This window comes from Harmonia axyridis, chromosome 3, assembly GCF_914767665.1.
Source record: "Harmonia axyridis chromosome 3, icHarAxyr1.1, whole genome shotgun sequence".
Lineage (NCBI taxonomy): Eukaryota > Metazoa > Arthropoda > Insecta > Coleoptera > Coccinellidae > Harmonia > Harmonia axyridis.
The window spans coordinates 37,360,640-37,381,516 of NC_059503.1; the positions used below are offsets into that span (position 1 = coordinate 37,360,640).

At 36.2% G+C, this 20,877-nt stretch overlaps 2 protein-coding genes across 2 annotated transcripts in view; one reads left to right on the forward strand and one right to left on the reverse strand.

Annotated features, from left to right (window-relative positions):
• The window catches only part of LOC123676153 (fatty acyl-CoA reductase wat-like), a 36,845-nt gene extending 31,453 nt beyond the window's left edge, over positions 1 to 5,392 (reverse strand). The window contains exon 1 of the mRNA XM_045611875.1: positions 5,260 to 5,392. The gene's annotated coding sequence lies outside the window, so the exon portion shown is untranslated. The remainder of the gene's footprint in view (positions 1 to 5,259) is intronic.
• Positions 5,393 to 6,805: 1,413 nt separating this feature from the next.
• On the forward strand, positions 6,806 to 7,877 carry LOC123676449. Its single transcript, XM_045612330.1, has 3 exons — positions 6,806 to 7,350; positions 7,443 to 7,520; positions 7,675 to 7,877. The coding sequence occupies exons 1-3, from the start codon at positions 7,161 to 7,163 to the stop codon at positions 7,752 to 7,754; spliced, it is 348 nt and encodes a 115-aa protein (XP_045468286.1). The 5' UTR covers positions 6,806 to 7,160; the 3' UTR covers positions 7,755 to 7,877.
• The last annotated feature ends 13,000 nt before the right edge of the window (positions 7,878 to 20,877 follow it).

Here is a 20,877-nt window from a genome sequence, read left to right on the forward strand (position 1 = left end):
CTGTTAAATGATCTGCATATGACGAGATGGTGTTATCACTTGTGTGACTCCTCTGGTGTTCATGTATATCTTGAAGGTTCTTCCAGTTTGTCCAATATACAGGGTGGCCACTTTTTAATGGGATTGTATTGGTAACTTTCAAACCATAAGAGTAAGAAGGTCGGTCAAATGGGGAAAAAGTTGCATGCATAGAAGCATTATCAAGCAGTTCAAACAAATCGAGATTACCAGGGCCGGTTATTGAGATATCATAAGAAAAGTAAATTATGTCATTTTGATTTTTCTTGTTTTCCCACTTCATTTCAAATATTATCAAAAAATGTTACAGGAATTTTTCATTCGACCGTAAATTATCCTCAATTTAACGTAATCAGATTTCGTATCCAACGTTTCGTACTCTCTGGGCCACCCTCAACCTCTTTTTTTTCAATACGGACCTGCATATTTTATGACATTTTTCTAAATAACTTTTAACGCTGCATTCAACGATATATCATACAATGTCATTCAAAGTTGATGTTCAGGTGATTTTGACCCTCATCCAAATTTAATGGTGTGTATGTAAGAAAAAACAAGTCTTTTAACGATATCAATGTTCTGACCCAAATTCAGTCGAACCCAGAAAAAAATTGAGAACTGTGGCCAGTGAATGGAATTTTTCGAAAACTGCTGTTAATAAAATAGTCAAGAGACGCGAATACAATGATTTTAAATTTGAATACCAAGCCTTGCTAAAATTATATCGTAATGATCTCAAAATAAAGTTCGATTCTGTAATTTGTTTCAACGGAACAAATGACAAATACAACAATAGTGATACCTCGCGACAAAATTGAGAATGTTTTGGAAGGTATTCAAGGAGACCAAACAAGCAAATGTATAAGAAGTATGGGTTCCGGGACCGTAGTGTGCATTTAAAATCATTGTATTCGCATCTCTTGACTATTTTATTAATAGCAGTTTTTGATAAATTGCATTCACTACAGATCCGACCCAAAAAAATTGGATAAGGGTCAAAATCACCTGAAAATCTACTTTGAATGACATTGTATGATATATCGTTGAATTCAGCGTTAAAAGTTATTTCGAAAAATGTCATAAAATATGCAGGTCCGTATTGAAAAAAATGTGGTTGAGGGTGGCCCAGAGAGTACGAAACGTTACGAAATCTGATTACGTCAAATTGAGGATAATTTACGGTCGAATAAAAAATGCCTGTAACATTTTTTCATGATATTTGAAATGAAGTGGGAAAAAAAGGAAAATCAAAATGACATAATTTACTTTTCTTATGATATCTCAATAACCGGCCCTGGTAATCTCGATTTGTTTGAACTGCTTGATAATGCTTCTATGCATGCAACTTTTTCTCCATTTGACCGACCTTCTAACTCTTATGGTTTAAAATTTACCAATACAATCCCATTAAAAAAGTGGCCACCCTGTATACCATTGGGCAGTCATTACAAGTTAACTTATAAACTCCAGATCTCATATTTTGTTCCTTATTATTTTTTATTATTTTACCTAAATTATTTAATTTTCTAAGGAAATAGAACAGTTATAATTCTTTCTGAAATATTCAGCTATATTTTCGGATAAGCCTTCTATATTTGAGAATGTAATATAGTTTTTTGTTTTTTTTTATTTCAAAAGTGTAAGATGAACTTACAGCGACTCTTTTTTGTCAATTAACATTGGTTTATACCCATTGTTTATTGCAATTTGTTTAATTAAATTGAATTCTTTGTAGAAATTTTCTTGATTCATAGGTACATTCACTAATCTATGAAGCATACCTACTTTTGTATGCCGACATTTTTTGGCTCTACGGATGTTTGGATGATTGGGGTATTGTTATATCACTATATGTCGGTTTATGATTTATACTGAAATCATGTACATCGTTTCGTCTAGAAATAGTTGAATCAAAAAATGTATACTTTCTTCTATCTCTTCTTCAGAAGAGAAAAGAGAGCTGAAAATGTATTTCAAAATTTAACATTTTGCAATGTTACCTTGATGAAGCCGCTTAGACGGCGAAACAATTGTCGGAAATAATTAAAATCGGTGAAAATTGAAGAGTGTGTATATTTATTTTTACCAAACCGATTATCCAATATTAATTTTAATCATTCTGCAGATTTAGCTTCTTTTAGGGCGGCAAATTTGATCTCTGCCTAGGGCGGACAATTTGGCTAGCGACGGCCCTGGACGTTAGCCAAAAAAAAAAATAAAAGTCAAGCTCAGTGAAATATCATTGAATTATCAAAATGCAGCGCTTTGGTTAGCGTTATTGAAATTGTTCAATAATATGTTATATAACGAATACCACTCGAGCATAGACAATATATTTCGATTATACGAACCTTCTCACTGGACGTAGTTCGCGAAACACCACTCGAGCTGCGTTCTCGTGATGTTTCATGAACTACGTCTCGTGACTCGGTGTGTAATCTATTATTATCTATATTGTTTATGCTCTTGTGATATTACGAGTATAACTGAATATTCATCTCTACAGACGAATCACCATACTACGAAGTTCATAAAAACAATATTGAACGCGTGCAACGAAAATTCTTGAGATAGGGAATGGGTATTTCCAAAAACCGATGAATTATGACTTTCAATGAAAACACTAGCTATAAGAAGAAATGTCTTCTTCTTCCGAGAAATCTAGATTCCTAGAAAAATGTATTAAATAATTTTTTTGAATATAAGCATTGTGCGATTTTCCATTATTTACGGGTAACCACATCCTTTTTATACGACCCCACTCACACAGAGGGATAACTTTAGACTTGAATGTCACCGGGTATACAGTTAATCTAGAACGTGAAGATATTCTATTTAATCACCGAAACATATCCTCACTCTTCATACCTTTTCCAAATAACAATTTCCTGTCGATGATTCAATCAGTAACAAATAAGAAGTGGAAGGTAGTAGTAGTTCACGGGTATTTATTTAATAGTTATTTATAATACAAGTGCAGAAGGCATTGATATTCTTCCACGAGTTCAAAATTCAAAAACGAGCCACGAAGTGGCGAGTTTTTGAATGAACGAGTGGTAGAATGAGCCTTCTGTACGAGTATTATACATTATTTTCTCTAATTCATTGCATATTTATTGAAATTAATGAAATATTCCCATAAATATCATTTAGTGATTTTTGCATTGAAATATGTTGGTTGGCAGAACTGATTTCTTCAAGGCAAATTGATGAATTGACAGATAAAGCCGTGGTGGAATGTTCGGAGTACCAACATATAATAATAAAATATAACCATGAAAACTGTGCGTTTCTGATATATTCTAGCACGATTTTGTTCTACAAGATGTGGAAGAATGAACGGAATAACCACAGAATTAGAGAAAAGAAATTCATACACTGAGATGATGTTAAATCAAAATTTGAATTTAATAACTTAACCGGATATGCATTGATACTGTTTATACTTCAGCAGCTTTAAAAGAATCTGTTCAAACTACATAAGCTGGAACAGCAGCTGTTCAAATTGCATCAGCCCGAACAGCAGCTACTTAAACTGCAGCAGCTCGAACAGAAGCAGTTTGAACCGTTTCTGTTCAAGCTGCTGCGCTCCATTAATACGAGGGCGGTTTGATATGTCCGTGAATTTTTGAATTTCCCGAGCAATTAATTTCAATGCAATAGTGTTTCCGTCATCTGGTGATCTATCAGTGGGCAACATTCTAATTTTCAGCAAGTTACTGAGTGCAGTTGATGTTTTATAGCCGTTCAAAGCAGACCACCTCGTGAATTTTTAGAAAATGGAAAAAAGTGAAATCCGTGTTCTAATTAAGCATTACTTTTTACGTAAAAAATCGATCGCTGAAACTAAGGAAAGGCTTGACAAATATTACGGGAACTCGGCACCATCAATTTGAATGGTAAAAAAATGGTTTACAGAGTTCCGTTGTGGTCGTACCAGCACTAGTGAAGCCGGACGTTCAGGTCGCCCAAGAGAAGTGATCACCCCGGAAATCGTTGATAAAATCTATGAAATGATATTGGACGATCGGAGAATGAAAGTGCGTGAGTTGGCTAATGCTTTTGCGCCGTTTTGTTACTGTGGACGAAACATGGATCCATCACAACACACCAGAGACCAAAGAACAATCAAAACAGTGGGTTGCAGGGGATGAACGTGGTCCATAGAAGGCAAAACAGAGTCTGTCAGCCAACAAGGTCACGGACACAGTTTTTTGGGATGCACGCGGTGTCATTCACATTGATTACCTCGAGAAAGGTAAAACGATCAACGGCGAGTATTATTCAAACCTTTCGAACAGATTCGACGTTGATTTGAAGCAAAAAAGACAATGGACGTGTGCACACTTGTCTAATCGCGATGGCCAAAATCCACGAATTGCGCTACAAACTGCTACCTCATCCAGCTTATTCTCTAGATATAGCCCTCTGCGACTATTTTCTGTTTCCAAACCTCGAGAAATGGCTGGGCGATAAGAGATTTGAGTCGAATGAAGAAGTCATTACCGAAACAAACGCCTATTTTGAGAGCCTCGAGAAAATCTATTATTTAGAGGGAATAAAAAAATTATAAAAACGCTGCACTAAATGTATCAAGCTAAAAGGTGATTATGTAGAAAAATGAAATGTTTTTTTGTCGAAAAGAATTTGTTTTATTCAAAAAGTCAAGGGCTTATCAAACCGCCCTAGCTCCCATTACTCCAATCTCTCCAAGTGCTGATGTTTCAGTTAATGGAGGAAGTTCCGAAACATATACAGACACAAAATTATTTTGGCTGCTAAAATCTCAATGTTGTCTAGTCTTGGATACAGATCCTTCGCTTTTATATATGAGCTCGTTTCTAGGCATTAATGTCTTAAGACATGAAAATTCCGACGTCAAGTTAAGCATTATTCAAAATCTCTATGCTGACATAATTATTGACCACGATATTTTAGAACAATATTCGTTCCAGCTTGATTTTGGAAATCCAAAATCTGCTATGGAACTATGTAACCTAGTTTATGCATCAGAAGATCTACCAACTTCATTCGCGAATCTTACTCCTAAAATTTGCGAAGAATTACATCAGCACCGTGTCATTCAGTTATTATAAGAATGTGCAAAAATATAGCTCTAAAAAACTTCACAACTGAAATATGAGATGCCATTTCTCAAACAAATCACCATAGATGCTGGAGTTTTTCAATAGCAGGGTATATTCAGATAAACTATACGATGGATTATTTATGTTGACATACCTATTCCCTAATTCTCTCCGAGACGGACCCTACAGGGTGATCGAGTTCAAAGAAAACAATTCCAGAAGAACACTCACGTTGGGACAGAAGCTAATTGATCTAGTCGTGGTCTTGACCAATTCACATATCAAAATGAAACCTAATCTTTCATTTTCTGATCATAATTCGAAAATTATGAGACATTATGTCGATAATAATAGGCCAATAAAAAAGGAAGAAATAATTAGAATTTCATAGAATCTGGTGCGATTGTGAAATGTTTATAAAATGTTGGTAGTACTTTTCCTCAATTTCATTCATTTCTTAAGGAATGGATCATAGGTTGAACATTTAGCTGCCTTTTGATCATTCATGGAGTTCTAAATTTCTGAAACCTCTACTTTGCACTGATTAGGAATTATACTTGAATGCATGAATGGGGTGGATTAAGACCTCGTAAGCCATGCAACTGGATGATCATTAGGGTGCTGGAATCTATAGTTGTATTCATAATACTTTTTAGGAGTAGATACAGGGTGGTAAACTGGTAAACATTTTTTTTATGGAACGGATGGTACATTGTGCAATAATTTTAACGAAAAGGCGTTTCAAATCATCAATCAGTTAATTTCGCAAAACTATGTCGGCTCAAGTGTTATGAGTGCCTTCCACGGTGGCGTGCAAGAACTTATCAAAGATAAATTCCAGTAGGCGTATTATATTCACCGGTTACGTATACCAAATAAATTCAATAACGTCACAAGCAACGAGTATAAATACAAATGTTGGTATCTTTTTTTTCCGATTTGAGTGATATTACGAATTTTTAGTCCAATTCTCCACAACGAGTTTCTGTATTAGATGAGGTCGTTGGAAGTATAAGGCCAATTGAAAAGTCCCCGGTCTGATGCACAGTATTAAATCCATATGATTTTTAGTTAATACCAACCTTCAAATGATTCGTGTCAAAATTTGACAGTAGTCCGTGAGATATTGCGTTGTGAGTGTAGCTACTTTTGTTATTTGAAAAAAGATGGAAAAAAAGAATTTCGTGTGCTAATAAAATATTGCTTTTTGAAGGGAAAAAATACAGTTGAAGCAAAATTTTGGCTTGATGAAGAGTTTACGGAAAATCAACCATCATTGATTGGTATGCTAGGTTTAAACGTGGGGAAATGAGCACTGAAGACGGCGAAGGCAGTGGACGCCCGGAAGAGGCTGTCACCGACGAAAAAATCAAAAAAAGTTCACAAAATAATTTTGAATGACCGTAAACTGAAGTTAATCGAAATAGCAGACATTGTGAAGATGCCATCTGAACGTGTACACCATATCATTCACGAATATTTGTACATGAGAAAACTGTGTGCAGAATGGGTGCCGCGCGAGCTCACAATCGATCGAAAGCAACAACGTGTTAATGATCGTTCACGCCTAACTCCCACCCTGTTTCACGCCTAACTCCGACCCTGTACACTCAACCTCAACCCCTGACCCTGAACTTCAAGTACCACCGAGACGCTCAAGACCATAGACAAACTAATCTTATAGACCCCCAACTAGAGGCATATTATTGGTTCAGGCTATTTTAGTACCGTCGTGTTGATACTCGCGGCTGGTCGGTCGGTTCTGGCCGTTTTTCTATCGTTAACATCTATTTTACGTAAAAGAAAAAGAAAAACAATAACAATTCGTTTGTCTAAATTTTGTCCGACATGACAAAACTTGTTTTCAATGATAATTATTATCTGTAATCTGTGATAATAATCCAATTAACATTGTATCTTGCAACGTAAAGGTGAGAAATAGTTAGTGTTTTTCGTTAAGTATAGTAAAAATTATCAGTGTTATTATTGGTGGTGCTCTTAAATGTTCAGTATCCGGTTGTAAAATTAATTTTCTTCGGCGGCATCGTTTACCGAATGTCAGGAAAGGTTTCAATAATGGCTGAATATTATACAAAAAGAAGACTCAACGGATTGCTGACAGAATATATATACAAATATATGTCTGTCATGTTCATTCCGATAAAAAAATATTGTTCCCCAGGAACAATACGGCTACATGTAGATGCAGTACCAACTCTTTTTCTTAAGAATGGATCAGCATCAGGTTTGTATTTTTGTTCATATTAAAGAGTCTATTCAAATAGTATATCATTACTAGTGAAATTCTTCGTATATGTACTTCAGCATTATTTTCAGGTACTGAGAAGGAGCTTATTTCATCTCAGAGTATTGACGAGCTGCCATCTGTTTCCAATAATTTAGAAGAACAGGAATGTAAGGAACCAATTATAATTAAATATTATTTTTTGATAACCAATAATAACCATCAACCAAAGTCGTTCAGCCTAGTTTTTAATAATACATATTAAGTCATTTTAATTTCTGTTAACATGTTATGTATTGTAGAATTAGAATAATTTATTTCCAGTTCTAGGAGCATCAGAAGCAAAGACAGAAGAAACTAAGCTTTCTGAAACAAATGAAAGAATATTAAGTAGAAGGAACTGAAGAGCATATATGGATACAGACCCAATCAAAATTGCACCGATTGAAAATTAGAATTCTTTTATTATGTAAAATAATAACCGAGTTTTCATGAAAAATATGAAAATATGCATATCACAAAATGATTTTGAGCCTTTTGGATTTTTTTAAGCAAATCAATCGATGACCTTCTCGTTTTCATTCAGGAGAGAGAAGGGGAAATGATATTCATTTCTCTTCAATCTCTCTTGAATTGTGGAGTTTTTTAGTTTTGGGAGGTTTAAGGAAGAAAAAGTATATCTTCGTTACATATGTAACAGGTATGGTTGCAAAAATTTTCAGAAGTTCATAAATATTTCGAAACAATTTCTGATTTAAATTCTTCGAATGTTTTGATAGGTCTAATTCACCTTTCAATAGATTCCATTCCATAAACTTTTTTTTCAATGTAAAATCGTCCTCTATGTACTGGTCTGTTTTTTATAATAAACTGATAAGGAAGATAAGTTTACCTATAAGCGATCCCGTAAAACATATCTGATTTCATACATTGCGCTCAAAAAATTCATAATTTCTTATAGAGCTTCGTGAGTTATTTTTTCCTAGAAACGGCAAATAACTCAAGAGCTATACTCAACATAAATTGGAAATGCACACCAAATGAACGTAAGCATTAAGAAAAACCTCTGAATATGCAATAAAATGAAAGATGTCTCATTTAAAATTGTTAGTATTTTCGGTGAAATTAGAGTATATCTGAAAAAATTACCCCTCCCCTAGTTGCATTAACATAAAAAAGATTATGTGGAATATTGCCATAATGTCTATGTATTCAATTATTTCACTTGGATGCCTGCCTCGAATTCAAAGAATAAATGATATCTTCCCTCTACACATCCACAAATCCAACTGATGTTGTCAACCTAGTTGCGGACTACCCCAAAGACGCTGCAACTTAATCGCCAACATTGGGCTCCGACCATCAAATATCAAACTGATTTGATTTCACACCAACCTAGTTGGCAACTTGGAATACCAACCACCAACTAGCCCACACACGAGCAACTTGGTTGGCGACTAAGTTGCTCGTCTGTGGGCCCCATAGTAAAATGGAGCTATGTATTTTTCCTTATAAAAATTGAAATCGATTCTGATTTTTAATTAACGCTTTAAGAACACATTAAGAGTCAACTAAATGAGATTTGAGAAAATTCCAAAATAAAAAATAAAAATTCCGAGAACACCTCGGTCATGGCAAGTTCCCATATTCTATTCCACAATCAACGTACATCCCAGAAAAAATCATCTCTCTAACTATCTTGGTTCAAAATTTGTATAGGAACATTTTCACGTCGAAAATATCTCGTTAAGTCCAGAATGATGTACAACGTAAACTATAGCTGACCGATGTACAACGTAAACTCGAGCTGACCGATGCAAAACGAATATTCGGGCTGGACCGATGTACAACGTAAACTAAGGCTTACGTACCACGTAAACAAGATCAGACCGATGCAAAACGTAAACTAGAGCTGACCGATGTACCACGTACACTCGAGCCAACCGATGCACAAGGTAAACTAGGGCTGACGGATGTACAACGTAAACTAAGGCTTACCGATGTACCACGTAAACAAAATCAGACCGATGCAAAACATAAACTCGAGCTTACCGATGCACAACGTAAACTTGGGCTGGACCGATGTACAACGTAAACTCGATCTTACCGATGCAAAACGTAATCTTGGGCTGGACCGATGCACAACGTCAACTCGGGCTGGACCGATGTACAACGTAAACTAAGGCTTACGTACCACGTAAACAAGATCAGACCGATGCAAAACGTAAACTAGGGCTGACCGATGTACCACGTACACTCGAGCCAACCGATGCACAACGTAAACTAGGGCTGACGGATGTACAACGTAAACTAAGGCTTACCGATGTACCACGTAAACAAGATCAGACCGATGCAAAACGTAAACTAGGGCTGACCGATGTACCACGTACACTCGAGCCAACCGATGCACAACGTAAACTAGGGCTGACGGATGTACAACGTAAACTAAGGCTTACCGATGTACCACGTAAACAAGATCAGACCGATGCAAAACGTAAACTAGGGCTGACCGATGTACCACGTAAACTCGAGCCTACCGATGCACAACGTAAACTAGGGCTGACGGATGTACAACGTAAACTAAGGCTTACCGATGTACCACGTAAACAAGATCAGACCGATGCAAAACGTAAACTAGGGCTGACCGATGTACCACGTACACTCGAGCCAACCGATGCACAACGTAAACTAGGGCTGACGGATGTACAACGTAAACTAAGGCTTACCGATGTACCACGTAAACAAGATCAGACCGATGCAAAACGTAAACTAGGGCTGACCGATGTACCACGTAAACTCGAGCCTACCGATGCACAACGTAAACTAGGGCTGACGGATGTACAACGTAAACTAAGGCTTACCGATGTACCACGTAAACAAGATCAGACCGATGTAAAACGTAAACTAGGGCTGACCGATGTACCACGTACACTCGAGCCAACCGATGCACAACGTAAACTAGGGCTGACGGATGTACAACGTAAACTAAGGCTTACCGATGTACCACGTAAACAAGATCAGACCGATGCAAAACATAAACTCGATCTTACCGATGCAAAACGTAATCTCGGGCTGGACCGATGCACAACGTCAACTCGCACTGGACCGATGCACAACGTCAACTCGGGCTGGACCGATGTACAACGTTAACTAGGGCTGACCGATGTACCACGTAAACTCGAGCCTACCGATGCACAACGTAAACTAGGGCTGACGGATGTTCAACGTAAACTAAGGCTTACCGATATACCACGTAAACAAGATCAGACCGATGCAAAACATAAACTCGAGCCAACCGATGCACAACTTACACTAGGGCTGGACCGATGTACAACGTAAACTCGATCTTACCGATGCACAACGTAAACTAGGGCTGGACCGATGTACAACGTAAACTAGGGCTGACCGATGTACCACGTAATCTCGAGCCTACCGATGCACAACGTAAACTAGGGCTGACGGATGTACAACGTAAACTAAGGCTTACCGATATACCACGTAAACAAGATCAGACCGATGCAAAACATAAACTCGAGCTTACCGATGCACATCGTAAACTAGGGCTGGACCGATGAACAACGTACACTCGATCTTACCGATGCACAACGTAAACTAGGGCTGGACCGATGTACAACGTAAACTAGGGCTGACCGATGTACCACGTAAACTCGAGCCTACCGATGCACAACGTAAACTAGAGCTGACGGATGTACAACGTAAACTAAGGCTTACCTTACCACGTAAACAAAATCAGACCGATGCAAAACATAAACTCGAGCTTACAGGTGCACAACGTAAACTAGGGCTGGACCGATGTACAACGTAAACTCGATCTTACCGATGTACAACGTAAACTAGGGCTGGACCGATGTACAACGTAAACTAGGGCTGACGGATGTACAACGTAAACTAAGGCTTACCGATGTACCATGTAAACAAGATCAGACCGATGCAAAACAAAAACTCGAGCTTTCCGATGCACAACGTAAACTAGGGCTGGACATCGGTCCAGCTCATCGGTAAGATCGAGTTTACATTGTACCGATGTACAATGTAAACTCGATCTTACCGATGCACAACGTAAACTAGGGCGGGACCGATGTACAACGTAAACTAGGGCTGACCGATGTACCACGTAAACTCGAGCCTACCGAGGCATAACGTAAACTAGGTCTGGACCAATATACAACGTATACTCGGGCTGGACCGATGCACAACGTAAATTTGAGCAGACTGATGTACCACGTAAACAGACTTAGACCGATGCAAAACGTAAAGGTGGACGGAAGGATTTTCTGTTATTCCAAAGTCGAATTTCAACGTTTCTCCTTTCCCATCGATACGAATCAATGTGACTGAAATGGAAAGAAAAATATCTCGAAGAACAAAAAAGCTTACAGCACGCGTTGTTCCCAAGCGGTCACCCATCCAAGTACTACTAACCGTGCCCGACGCTGTTTGGCTTCAGTGGAACGGTTGAACAAATTTGTCACCACGGCTATGTACATACCAATACTTTAATCAGGTGATTGGGTTCTTTTTTAAATTCAATCGAAAAGTCGATCGTTGTAATCAGGGGGTGAAATTCTTCACGTAACAAACGAACTAAAGAAGACCAATTCTTAACAAGACCCCTTGTAGCACGATACCATACTAGAACTCTACCAGCAAATAAGTCTATAGCCGAATTAAAATAATGCTCCTGAGTTGCATTCCTGACCAATTTTAAATCTTCAACGCGCTCTAAAAATGCACTTAACGAGAAAGAATATTTTTCCCTGGAGAATTTCAAGTTTCATTGAGAAAAGGGAACTTTCTTTCATTTTGTAAATCTCACCAAATCGGAAGAATGTGAAGCATTTCCAACTACAATATTCGAAATCCGATGACGAAATTTCTGAATTACTTCTAGAAACAGAACCGGAAATATATATAAGCCGCCAAAGTCCGTGGGGGCTGGAGTAAATTTCCAAGCCTGGGCGGCCATGGCAAAAGATTCACATGGGTCGCTTCGAAGAAGTTTTAACTAACTCTGGCAACATGAGGTCGGGCATTATCTCGCTTAAATATTGGATTCTCGAGGCAAGGGATAACAAATGACTCCACTATTTCTTGAAGGTAACGCAGCGCTTTCATGTTATCTCGAATAAAGGCTAAATATAACCTACTTGCATGTGCAATAGCTTCTCATACCATAACGCCTACTGTCCAGAGTACATAACGCTCAACATCAAACTGAGGTTCACGTCTTTCTCCTCAACGTCGTCTAACCCTTCTTCGGTCATCATGTGCACCCAAGGAGAATCGAGATTCATCAGAAAAGACGACCTGATGCCATTCCACATTCCAATGTTCAGGTTCTCTGCATCACTGTAATCGTTGCCGGCGATGCTCAACCGTCAGAGGTAACACAAGATGAGGTCGATAATTCTGCAGTCCAAAAGACCTTATCCGGCGGTAAACCGTTCGGACATATACAGGATGGCCTTGTTCTCCTAACCACTCATCAGCCAAAGATCGAGTTGTCGCAAATCGGTCTCTAATAGCCATAAGTCTTAGACGTCGATCTTAAACTTCATTTGTGCCCCTTCGACGTCCGGTGCCTACTCTTCTTCAATTTTTGGCATTATAAAATCACGCTTGACAACATCTCATAACAGTAGTTGGATTTCTGTTCGTAGGGTTAGCGATTTCTCTAAATGACAACCCCGCCTCCCGTAGACTAATAATTCGACCTCTTTCAAATTCACTTAGCTGGCGAAAAATTCCGCGTACACGTGCTCTAGGCATTTCAACAACAACTAAACATCGACTTGCAACAAACTAATTACTTGTTACAATATTTAAGTAACAAAAATTGTTTACATCAAAAAACCTTCAAGATTTTTTTTCCACATTCAATCATTTACTCCTTGCCATACTATCTACGTTTTACCAAAAAAAATTTTAAATTCAAACAGCTCCTTCTGAATGTTGCACTTTCATTCTCAGTTAGTATATATGTATTTAATCAAATATTAATATTCGAAGAGTTTAAATCTTCTATTAGTAGTTCGAATTGGAAGAATATTCATTAATAAAAAAGTTACATTTGAAAAGAATGTCAGCACTTCAAATAGACGTTTTTAAACATACCTACTCCCGTCAAAGCTCACATTGTGATAATTATTTTTGCCATACAACTTAAGAAATTTTCAAAGAGAAAGAGAAACAACAAGGAAAAATTTACGTTTTTTTTTGAGTGCTCATAAAATTTGGATTTTAGATGTAAACTGACAATTTCAATCATCGTGCAAAATTTCATGTTTTTCATGTAACCAAAACCATAGAAAATCTCGACAAAAATCATATAATGAAATGACGATTTCAAACTCAAAGCAAAATTTTAATCACGTAGTCGAAACCATAGAAAACATTGAAGAAGTAATTCCCAAGATTTCTATGACAACAGATAATATAATAATATAATTTTTATTCATCTCTAAAATACAAAATCTCAATACATTCATGAAGACAGAGAACCCGGAGAAATAAACATAGAGAATCGAGAGATCGAGCCGAAATTCTGCATATTCATATAACGAGCGTTCATTTAAATTCATGGTCGAGAGTGCTGTGGAGGAATTAGCGTGAATTTTCTCTGCTTAGCTTAGCTTGAAACATATTACTTACATTTGTTTACATTCTTCGATTTTAGGAACTATATGGTACAAGCTAAGCGCTACTTGTAATCAGAAAAAATCAACTCGAATTTCTCCACAGCACTCTTGACCACGAATTTAAATGAACGCACGATATAATAGGAATTTTAAGCTTCATGCAAAATTTTGGGTTAATAGAGAACCATAGAAAATTCCAGCAGAATATCGAAGAAAAAATAAAAATTATGACGTCAAACCAATATTTTGAATATGGTTTATATGGTATCCAAGAGTTCAATTGGCACATGAATCTATTAATTATGATGTTATTATCTGTACCTACTTAAGTACATGAAAGAGGAAATATGATTAATAAGCATGACTTAATAGGTTTTTCCAATCAACAAAGATAGATATCAAACTTGGAGAAATAAATATGTACAAAGGCCTTCTTGAATTCCCTTCCGGAGTATATCAATAAAACACGTATGAACGTACACGATATCATTCAAGATTCTATACACATGATCGATTGTATTTAAATGATGATTCTACTACTAATACAGGATGATTTTATCTATTTTCAAAGACTAGTTTCATAATTGCAAATTTGTTCGGAATTCTTTGAATGAAACACCAAATAAGATTTGCCTTGTCTACTCTTGCTATATTTTTTTCAATAATGAACATTCTGCTCTGACGGTGATTGCAATTTTATAATGGACTTATTCATTTTATTTTTTTTAATTACAATTTCATAATTACAAAAAAATCCTAATTAAAAAAAAAACAAACAAAAATACATGTGTACACATGATAGGAGTCATGGTGAAAGGGAAAAAAACGATACTATACAATTCCTTTACAGACATCCTAAAAGATGCCAAAGATGAATCGAACAGCTCCAGCCTATTGTTGTGAACCCTTGCTGATGTCATTGTTTCATTGAGGGATTAATTAAGAACATAACTAGTCCTGTAAAAGGAAACTTCTAAAAAGTCACAATTTCTATTTCTTCTAACATTAACAGGGGGCGGAGTAAGCTCAACAATATGAGGACAATGAATATATTGTGAAAGATATAATCTTATGAAGGAATATCAGACTGATTTCCAGTCTTCTATGTGGTTAAGTATTCGAATTCAGAGCCTTTAATAATTGTGGGTAATTGTATTCATTTCTATTCATTTCCAGTCTATAACCACAGTATCTAAAGAACTTATTTTGGGTACCCTCCTTTTGGAGGGTTGATATAAATCTCTTGATTTATATAAAAAAAATTAAGTTGATAACATTGACGGAGAGTACCTTTGCTGAACGAAGAGAAAAGCCTAACATTTTCCTAGCACGAGATGAGGTTTCCATTATGTGATCCTTGAAAGTCATTTTTGAGTCGAATATAATGCCCAAATCTCCGATTTTGTTGCACTCTGATAAATTTGTCTCGTCAATTTCATATACTTATAGCGTGAGTCAAAAATGAGCTTTCTGGGGGTGATAATACATTGAAAAATAAGTATAGTTTGATAATAGTTATTTATGCAACAAGTGCAAAAAGTGTTGACCAACTCGGCCTAACGGCCTCGTCGGACAATTTCACGTCGAGTGCAATATACAATTTTTGCACGAGTTGCATTTAACATTTTTTCTACGTTCATGCAAAAAGCAAAAAATGATTTATTTAGGTGCGGCACTAGGTGTAGGAAAATGAAAAGCGCAACTTAATACTTTATTATTAATATCGATTCGCATTGAAACAGGAACTAATACGTTACGAACAATTTAACTCAAACTTTATTTTTACCCTCAATGTTGAAAGTGAATGAACAATTGGTGCAATTTTCAATATGAATATTTCGTAGTGAAGTACTTTTTAAATCCACTTCTTGATTTGTTATTGCTGTAAACGTACTAGTACTTGGTAACTGTACATCGTTATTTCCTTCAGGCTGAAATATTTGTTTTGCAACACTGAGTTTGTTTGCATGTGATTCCTCTACGTATCCCTCCACTACTGTCGACGATTTCCATCAGCACGTTGATGTAGAATGACAGATGAGTGCAATAAAAACTTTATTGGACTAGTGCAATAAAGAACTTCTTTTTCCACTAAATATAGTTCAATAGAATTTTTCTTTTTGCATGAATGTAGAAAAATAAAATTATGGCTCAATATGCATATTGAGGGATATATATATCCTTTCAAAATTGAAAAAATAAAAAAATTTCCCCACCTAACTTCTAAACGGTGAATGCCAACAGATTAAAATTTCGTGCATAAATGTATGTTGTCTTCCGTCTTTGCCTTACAAAACAGCAAAGCACGAGCAATGAAACGCCGTTCAACATTTCACAGCTTCAACTCGTACGGCACCTAATTTCCTTGTTTCTGAATCATTCCCATGACTTTCAGGTATTTTGAAATGATCCTGGCAACTCTTTTCGCATTTGACACGGGTCTTGATGAAGTAATTCCTCCAAATCTGCATCTTCGAAAACCTTCTGTATTTGGTCTTCGCCCGTCAAAATCACCGTTCTTGAAGCGTTGAAACCACTCTCGGCACGTTCTTTCACTAATAGTGGCTATGAGCCTCAGCCGCAGATTCCTTCATATTAAAGCAAAATATTCAAACATTCCTCAAATGACGAGAATAAAATTTAAACATTCCTCAAATAACGAGAATTTGGCTCGTAAGCTGACGTATTTAATCGGGAAAAACTCTATATGCAGACACAAATCGTCTGATATTTCGATGGCGTTATGTTAACAAATACCTAAGCTCGTTGTATGACATCTACAATCTATTTACTATTGTATTGTATTTCGACTGCCACTTACCGCTACAGCCATCTATTGCAAAACAGTGGAAGCAAAGTTGTACAGTGCATCCCATTTTGGGTGAGACAGCCAGGTTTCTCGCTTGTTATTTTAGATAGAGCCCTGCGGGTTTTACGTTCCTGTCCTACTTTTTCGTGAAACTCAAATTGGTCTAATCAAATTTTGCATAACTGTTTCCGTTCAAGAGATACAGGGCGATTTTGGAAATTGATACTTTTCGGACCCCTCCTTTATCTCCGAAGTTATTAGGAATAATGCTGAGGTAAAAACTACGTTTGAATCAGAATTCTGCGTAAAATCCAGTGGCATGACAGAAGGTTTTTATTAAAAAAATCTGGATCTGCATGATGTTTTCCAAAATTTGCCGTCAAAATTGAATTTCGTTGAGGTGAATAATTATGCAAGTAATATTTTCGCACGTAAACAATTGCCATTGTTCACTAGGTAATGCAACATCGAAGATTTCTCAACAGAATTGACAAACTTGATTTTGTCAGAAACATACCCATTTGGATAAAAACAGCCATATCTTTTTTTTTGAATAACAAATGACTTGTGTGATATCTCTTTGAAATCACTATAAAATAGACAATTTATTGGTGTAATGTGCAGCAGTAGCTCGGTACATTTTTTTTCCACTACGATGGGCTAAACTTCATGAACAAAATAATCCACTACCAAAATTTCCAATAAAAATATTTCTCCTAGATCCCCTTTGACATTTTCGGAAGATGTTTTTAATGTAAACGTTAAAATCATTCTTCAGCAATATTTTACTGAAAAAATTAACCAGAAAGATGTAAAATTGTACCAACCGTAAGGGCAAAACTATAGAATGGGGCAAAAATTCATTATTTTCAACAAAAAAAAAATATCTCGAAAACGGTAAGACTTTTATAATAGGAATTTTGTCATAGCAGGTGGGTTATCCTTTGATCTACATTCTCCCTCTGTTTGACGTGGTCTTTACGGGACACCCTGCAGATGCGATATATTAGTACTTTGTTTCAAATAATAGTTCAAATTAGGAAAATTAAGGTTTGCAATAATCGCAGATGTATTCATGTGGTCGATCTGCTCATGAGCAGCTTTTATGGACCCACTTCCCACATGAAGAGCATCTGAACCAAAGGTCATCCTTCCAAATTCACTGCAAATGATGCATTTTTCATCTGATTGTTCCCTATGTTTTATTGCAAGTGAAATAAGGAATAAAAAATTACAAATTCCATTTATTCTTCCTGCTGACTTTTCTGAATTCTTTCTTCTTTTCGCTCCCAAAATCTCAAGCTGCTCTTTATTAGGAGTTGAAGTTAAAATTTCTCTCTGTTTCTTTCTTTTCATAACTTTTCTGGTTACGGTTGTATTGGCATCAGGTTTGGGTGGCATTAGAGAAAATGGAACAGAACCAACGACACTTTTATGTTTTATTGAATATATTTGAGTCCCAGAGCATTCAGCTATTGTTGAATACTCCCTGGTTCAAAAACTGCCTTTGGTTGAGCCCCAGAGCATCCAGATGTGGGTTGAATACTTTCTGATTCAGGAACTGGCTGGCTGTTGCTATTCTCCAAATTGACCATATTCACCGTCGCCATATTGTTATGCGACAATACCAACCACCCAGTGTTCCCAACGAAGAAATATTGAGTTTACTAGAAAAATTCCACAATATAAAGTTTCTAAGTGAAGTTTATGTGTACCTTTTCTGGCTGCTACGTCAGATAGGCTTGTTTGGGACAATATTTTGCAAAAATTTCACCTTTTGGAAATAAAAACATTAGTGAAAGGTGGTTTTCTGAACAAATTAATTGTGGCCGAGTGTATAAATGAAGGCTTCGCTTCATTTTTGGAAATAGTCAGTGGAAGAATAGTCTCTATGGCTGATAGTATTTTTGATATTAGCGGTATTTTTCTAGTAAACTCAAAATTTCTCCGTTGGGAACACTGGGTAGTTGGTATTGTCGCAAAACAATATGGCGACGGTGAATATGGTCAATTGGTTATAGATTCCTCATCTTCTTCGCAACTGCGCTCAGTTTGAGCGCAATAACCCGAATTGTCGAAATTTTCTGAAAACATTGGCATAACCTCAATGGTTAATCTTATGAATAGGTAATAGCTTTGGATATTTCAAGCAGAACACCTTAAATCAACTTTAGCTGATTAGTTTATTGAAAAATAATGAAAAATTATTCTACAAACCTTTATGGAAGTAGTAGGTGAAATTATACCAGGACTATAAAAAATACGTTTACCCTCACCGCTCGAAAATCTCTACTGCCAACGTGCCAACAACATGGCGCGTTCACGATATACTTCAAATACTTTAATAAAGATGGTAGTGATGGTACGCTACAGAAAAATCAGATTGAAGCAAGAATTTGGAGGGAAATGAGTGAGCGCCATTAGCCATCGCTCCCCTAATTACTGGCAGCTGAATTTTTGCTCTGGGTCTGGTTGCGTTTCGTGTTATTGTGGCAATTTAGACGTTATCCTTCCTTATTAAATTACATATTTTTCATTTTCACTTGATAATTTTTTTAACTGTTCATTATCGAATCGCTTTTGAGTTATTCAATTACAGATTTAATTTGTTCCCAATCATTTTTTTAACCTTCACTATAAAAAAACGAATTATATAATTGAAAACCTGAAATCTAAATAGTTAAAATTTCTTTATAAATAATCGTGATAACCTTGACCTGCGTCTAGGTTCATTTCCTTCAATGAAGTTAACTAAAGGAAATCGTTCACTTGATTTGAAAACATATGTTATAACAAGCCTATAAAATGACCTAAGAATGGAATTGTTGGCCTCATTCCGATTCCTCCAATTTATCTTGTGAAGGGCCCTACTAAGTAGGCTTTGGCGAAAAATTATTAGATATAAATAAAAATATTAATTTTACGTTTCTTGGATTGTTACCCTTGAAAATTCAAGGGTAATATATTCTCAAGTTGGGGGTTCAATATGCTGAAACAACTTTCATGTCAACAGCTTTTTTGGGCTGGTAGGAATGCTCTGGATCGTGTTCTCAGCTATAAGAATAATGCGGTGAACGGATTTCTATTTTATTATTGAATGCTACATAATTTATAATGTAAAGTGTGAAAAATATTTATTATTGGAAATAATAAACCATAAAGTTTACAATATACATCAATATTTCTTCTATTATCGAAAAACATCTCGATACGTGAGAAGAAAAATCGTAAAGGAAATAAATATTCATATTTTCGAGGAAGGATTTTTTCAGTTTGAATCCTTTGTTGTTATTTCATTATTTTCATGCACTTGAAAACTTTCTGGAATTCAAAAAAGAAATAATCGTAAATTTATCTCGAACGGTATTCAAGATTTTTAGTTTAAGTTGAACCATTATAGGTATTGAGTTGATATTCGTTATATAACGAATAACTTCAATAACTATAACCAAAGCACTGCATTCAATGATATTTCACTGAGCTTGATTTTATTATTTTGGCAAAGGTCCAAGAATGTTACTATGGAAATGATCATAATATGGCAGAAGGCGAAACACCAAAACGATTATACCATGTCATCAAGTATTATATTCACTTATCAATACGCCGTAACTATGGGAAATTTACGGATTCTATTGGTTCAGCAGAACATGAGTAATATAATCTAAACAAATACCAACTCGAGCATGAACAATATATTTCGATTATAGGAACCTCTTCACGAGACGTAGATCGCGAAACACCACTTGAGCTCTTGTGATTCTATTGGTTTATCAGAACATGAGTAGTATAATCGTAACAAATACTAACTCGAGCATGAACAATATACCTATTTCGATTATAGGAACCTCTTCACCACACGTAGTTAGCGAAACATCACGAGAGCTCAAGTGGTGTTTCGCGAACTACTTCTCGTGAATCGGTATATAATCGAATATTGTCTATGCTCTTGTGATATTATAACTGATAATATCGATATCGATATTTATCGAACATTTCCTGAAACAATATCGATATTTCGATATTTTTGCCCATCCCTAAGCGTATTCTGTTTATGAC

Excerpts from the sequence above, each read along its gene's own strand:
- LOC123676449 (XM_045612330.1), top strand. The coding sequence starts at position 7,161 with ATGTCAGGAAAGGTTTCAATAATGGCTGAATATTATACAAAAAGAAGA. Across the intron at positions 7,351-7,442 it reads TAAGAATGGATCAGCATCAG|GTACTGAGAAGGAGCTTATT; the intron begins GTTTGTATTTTT and ends CATTATTTTCAG. Across the intron at positions 7,521-7,674 it reads TAATTTAGAAGAACAGGAAT|TTCTAGGAGCATCAGAAGCA; the intron begins GTAAGGAACCAA and ends ATTTATTTCCAG.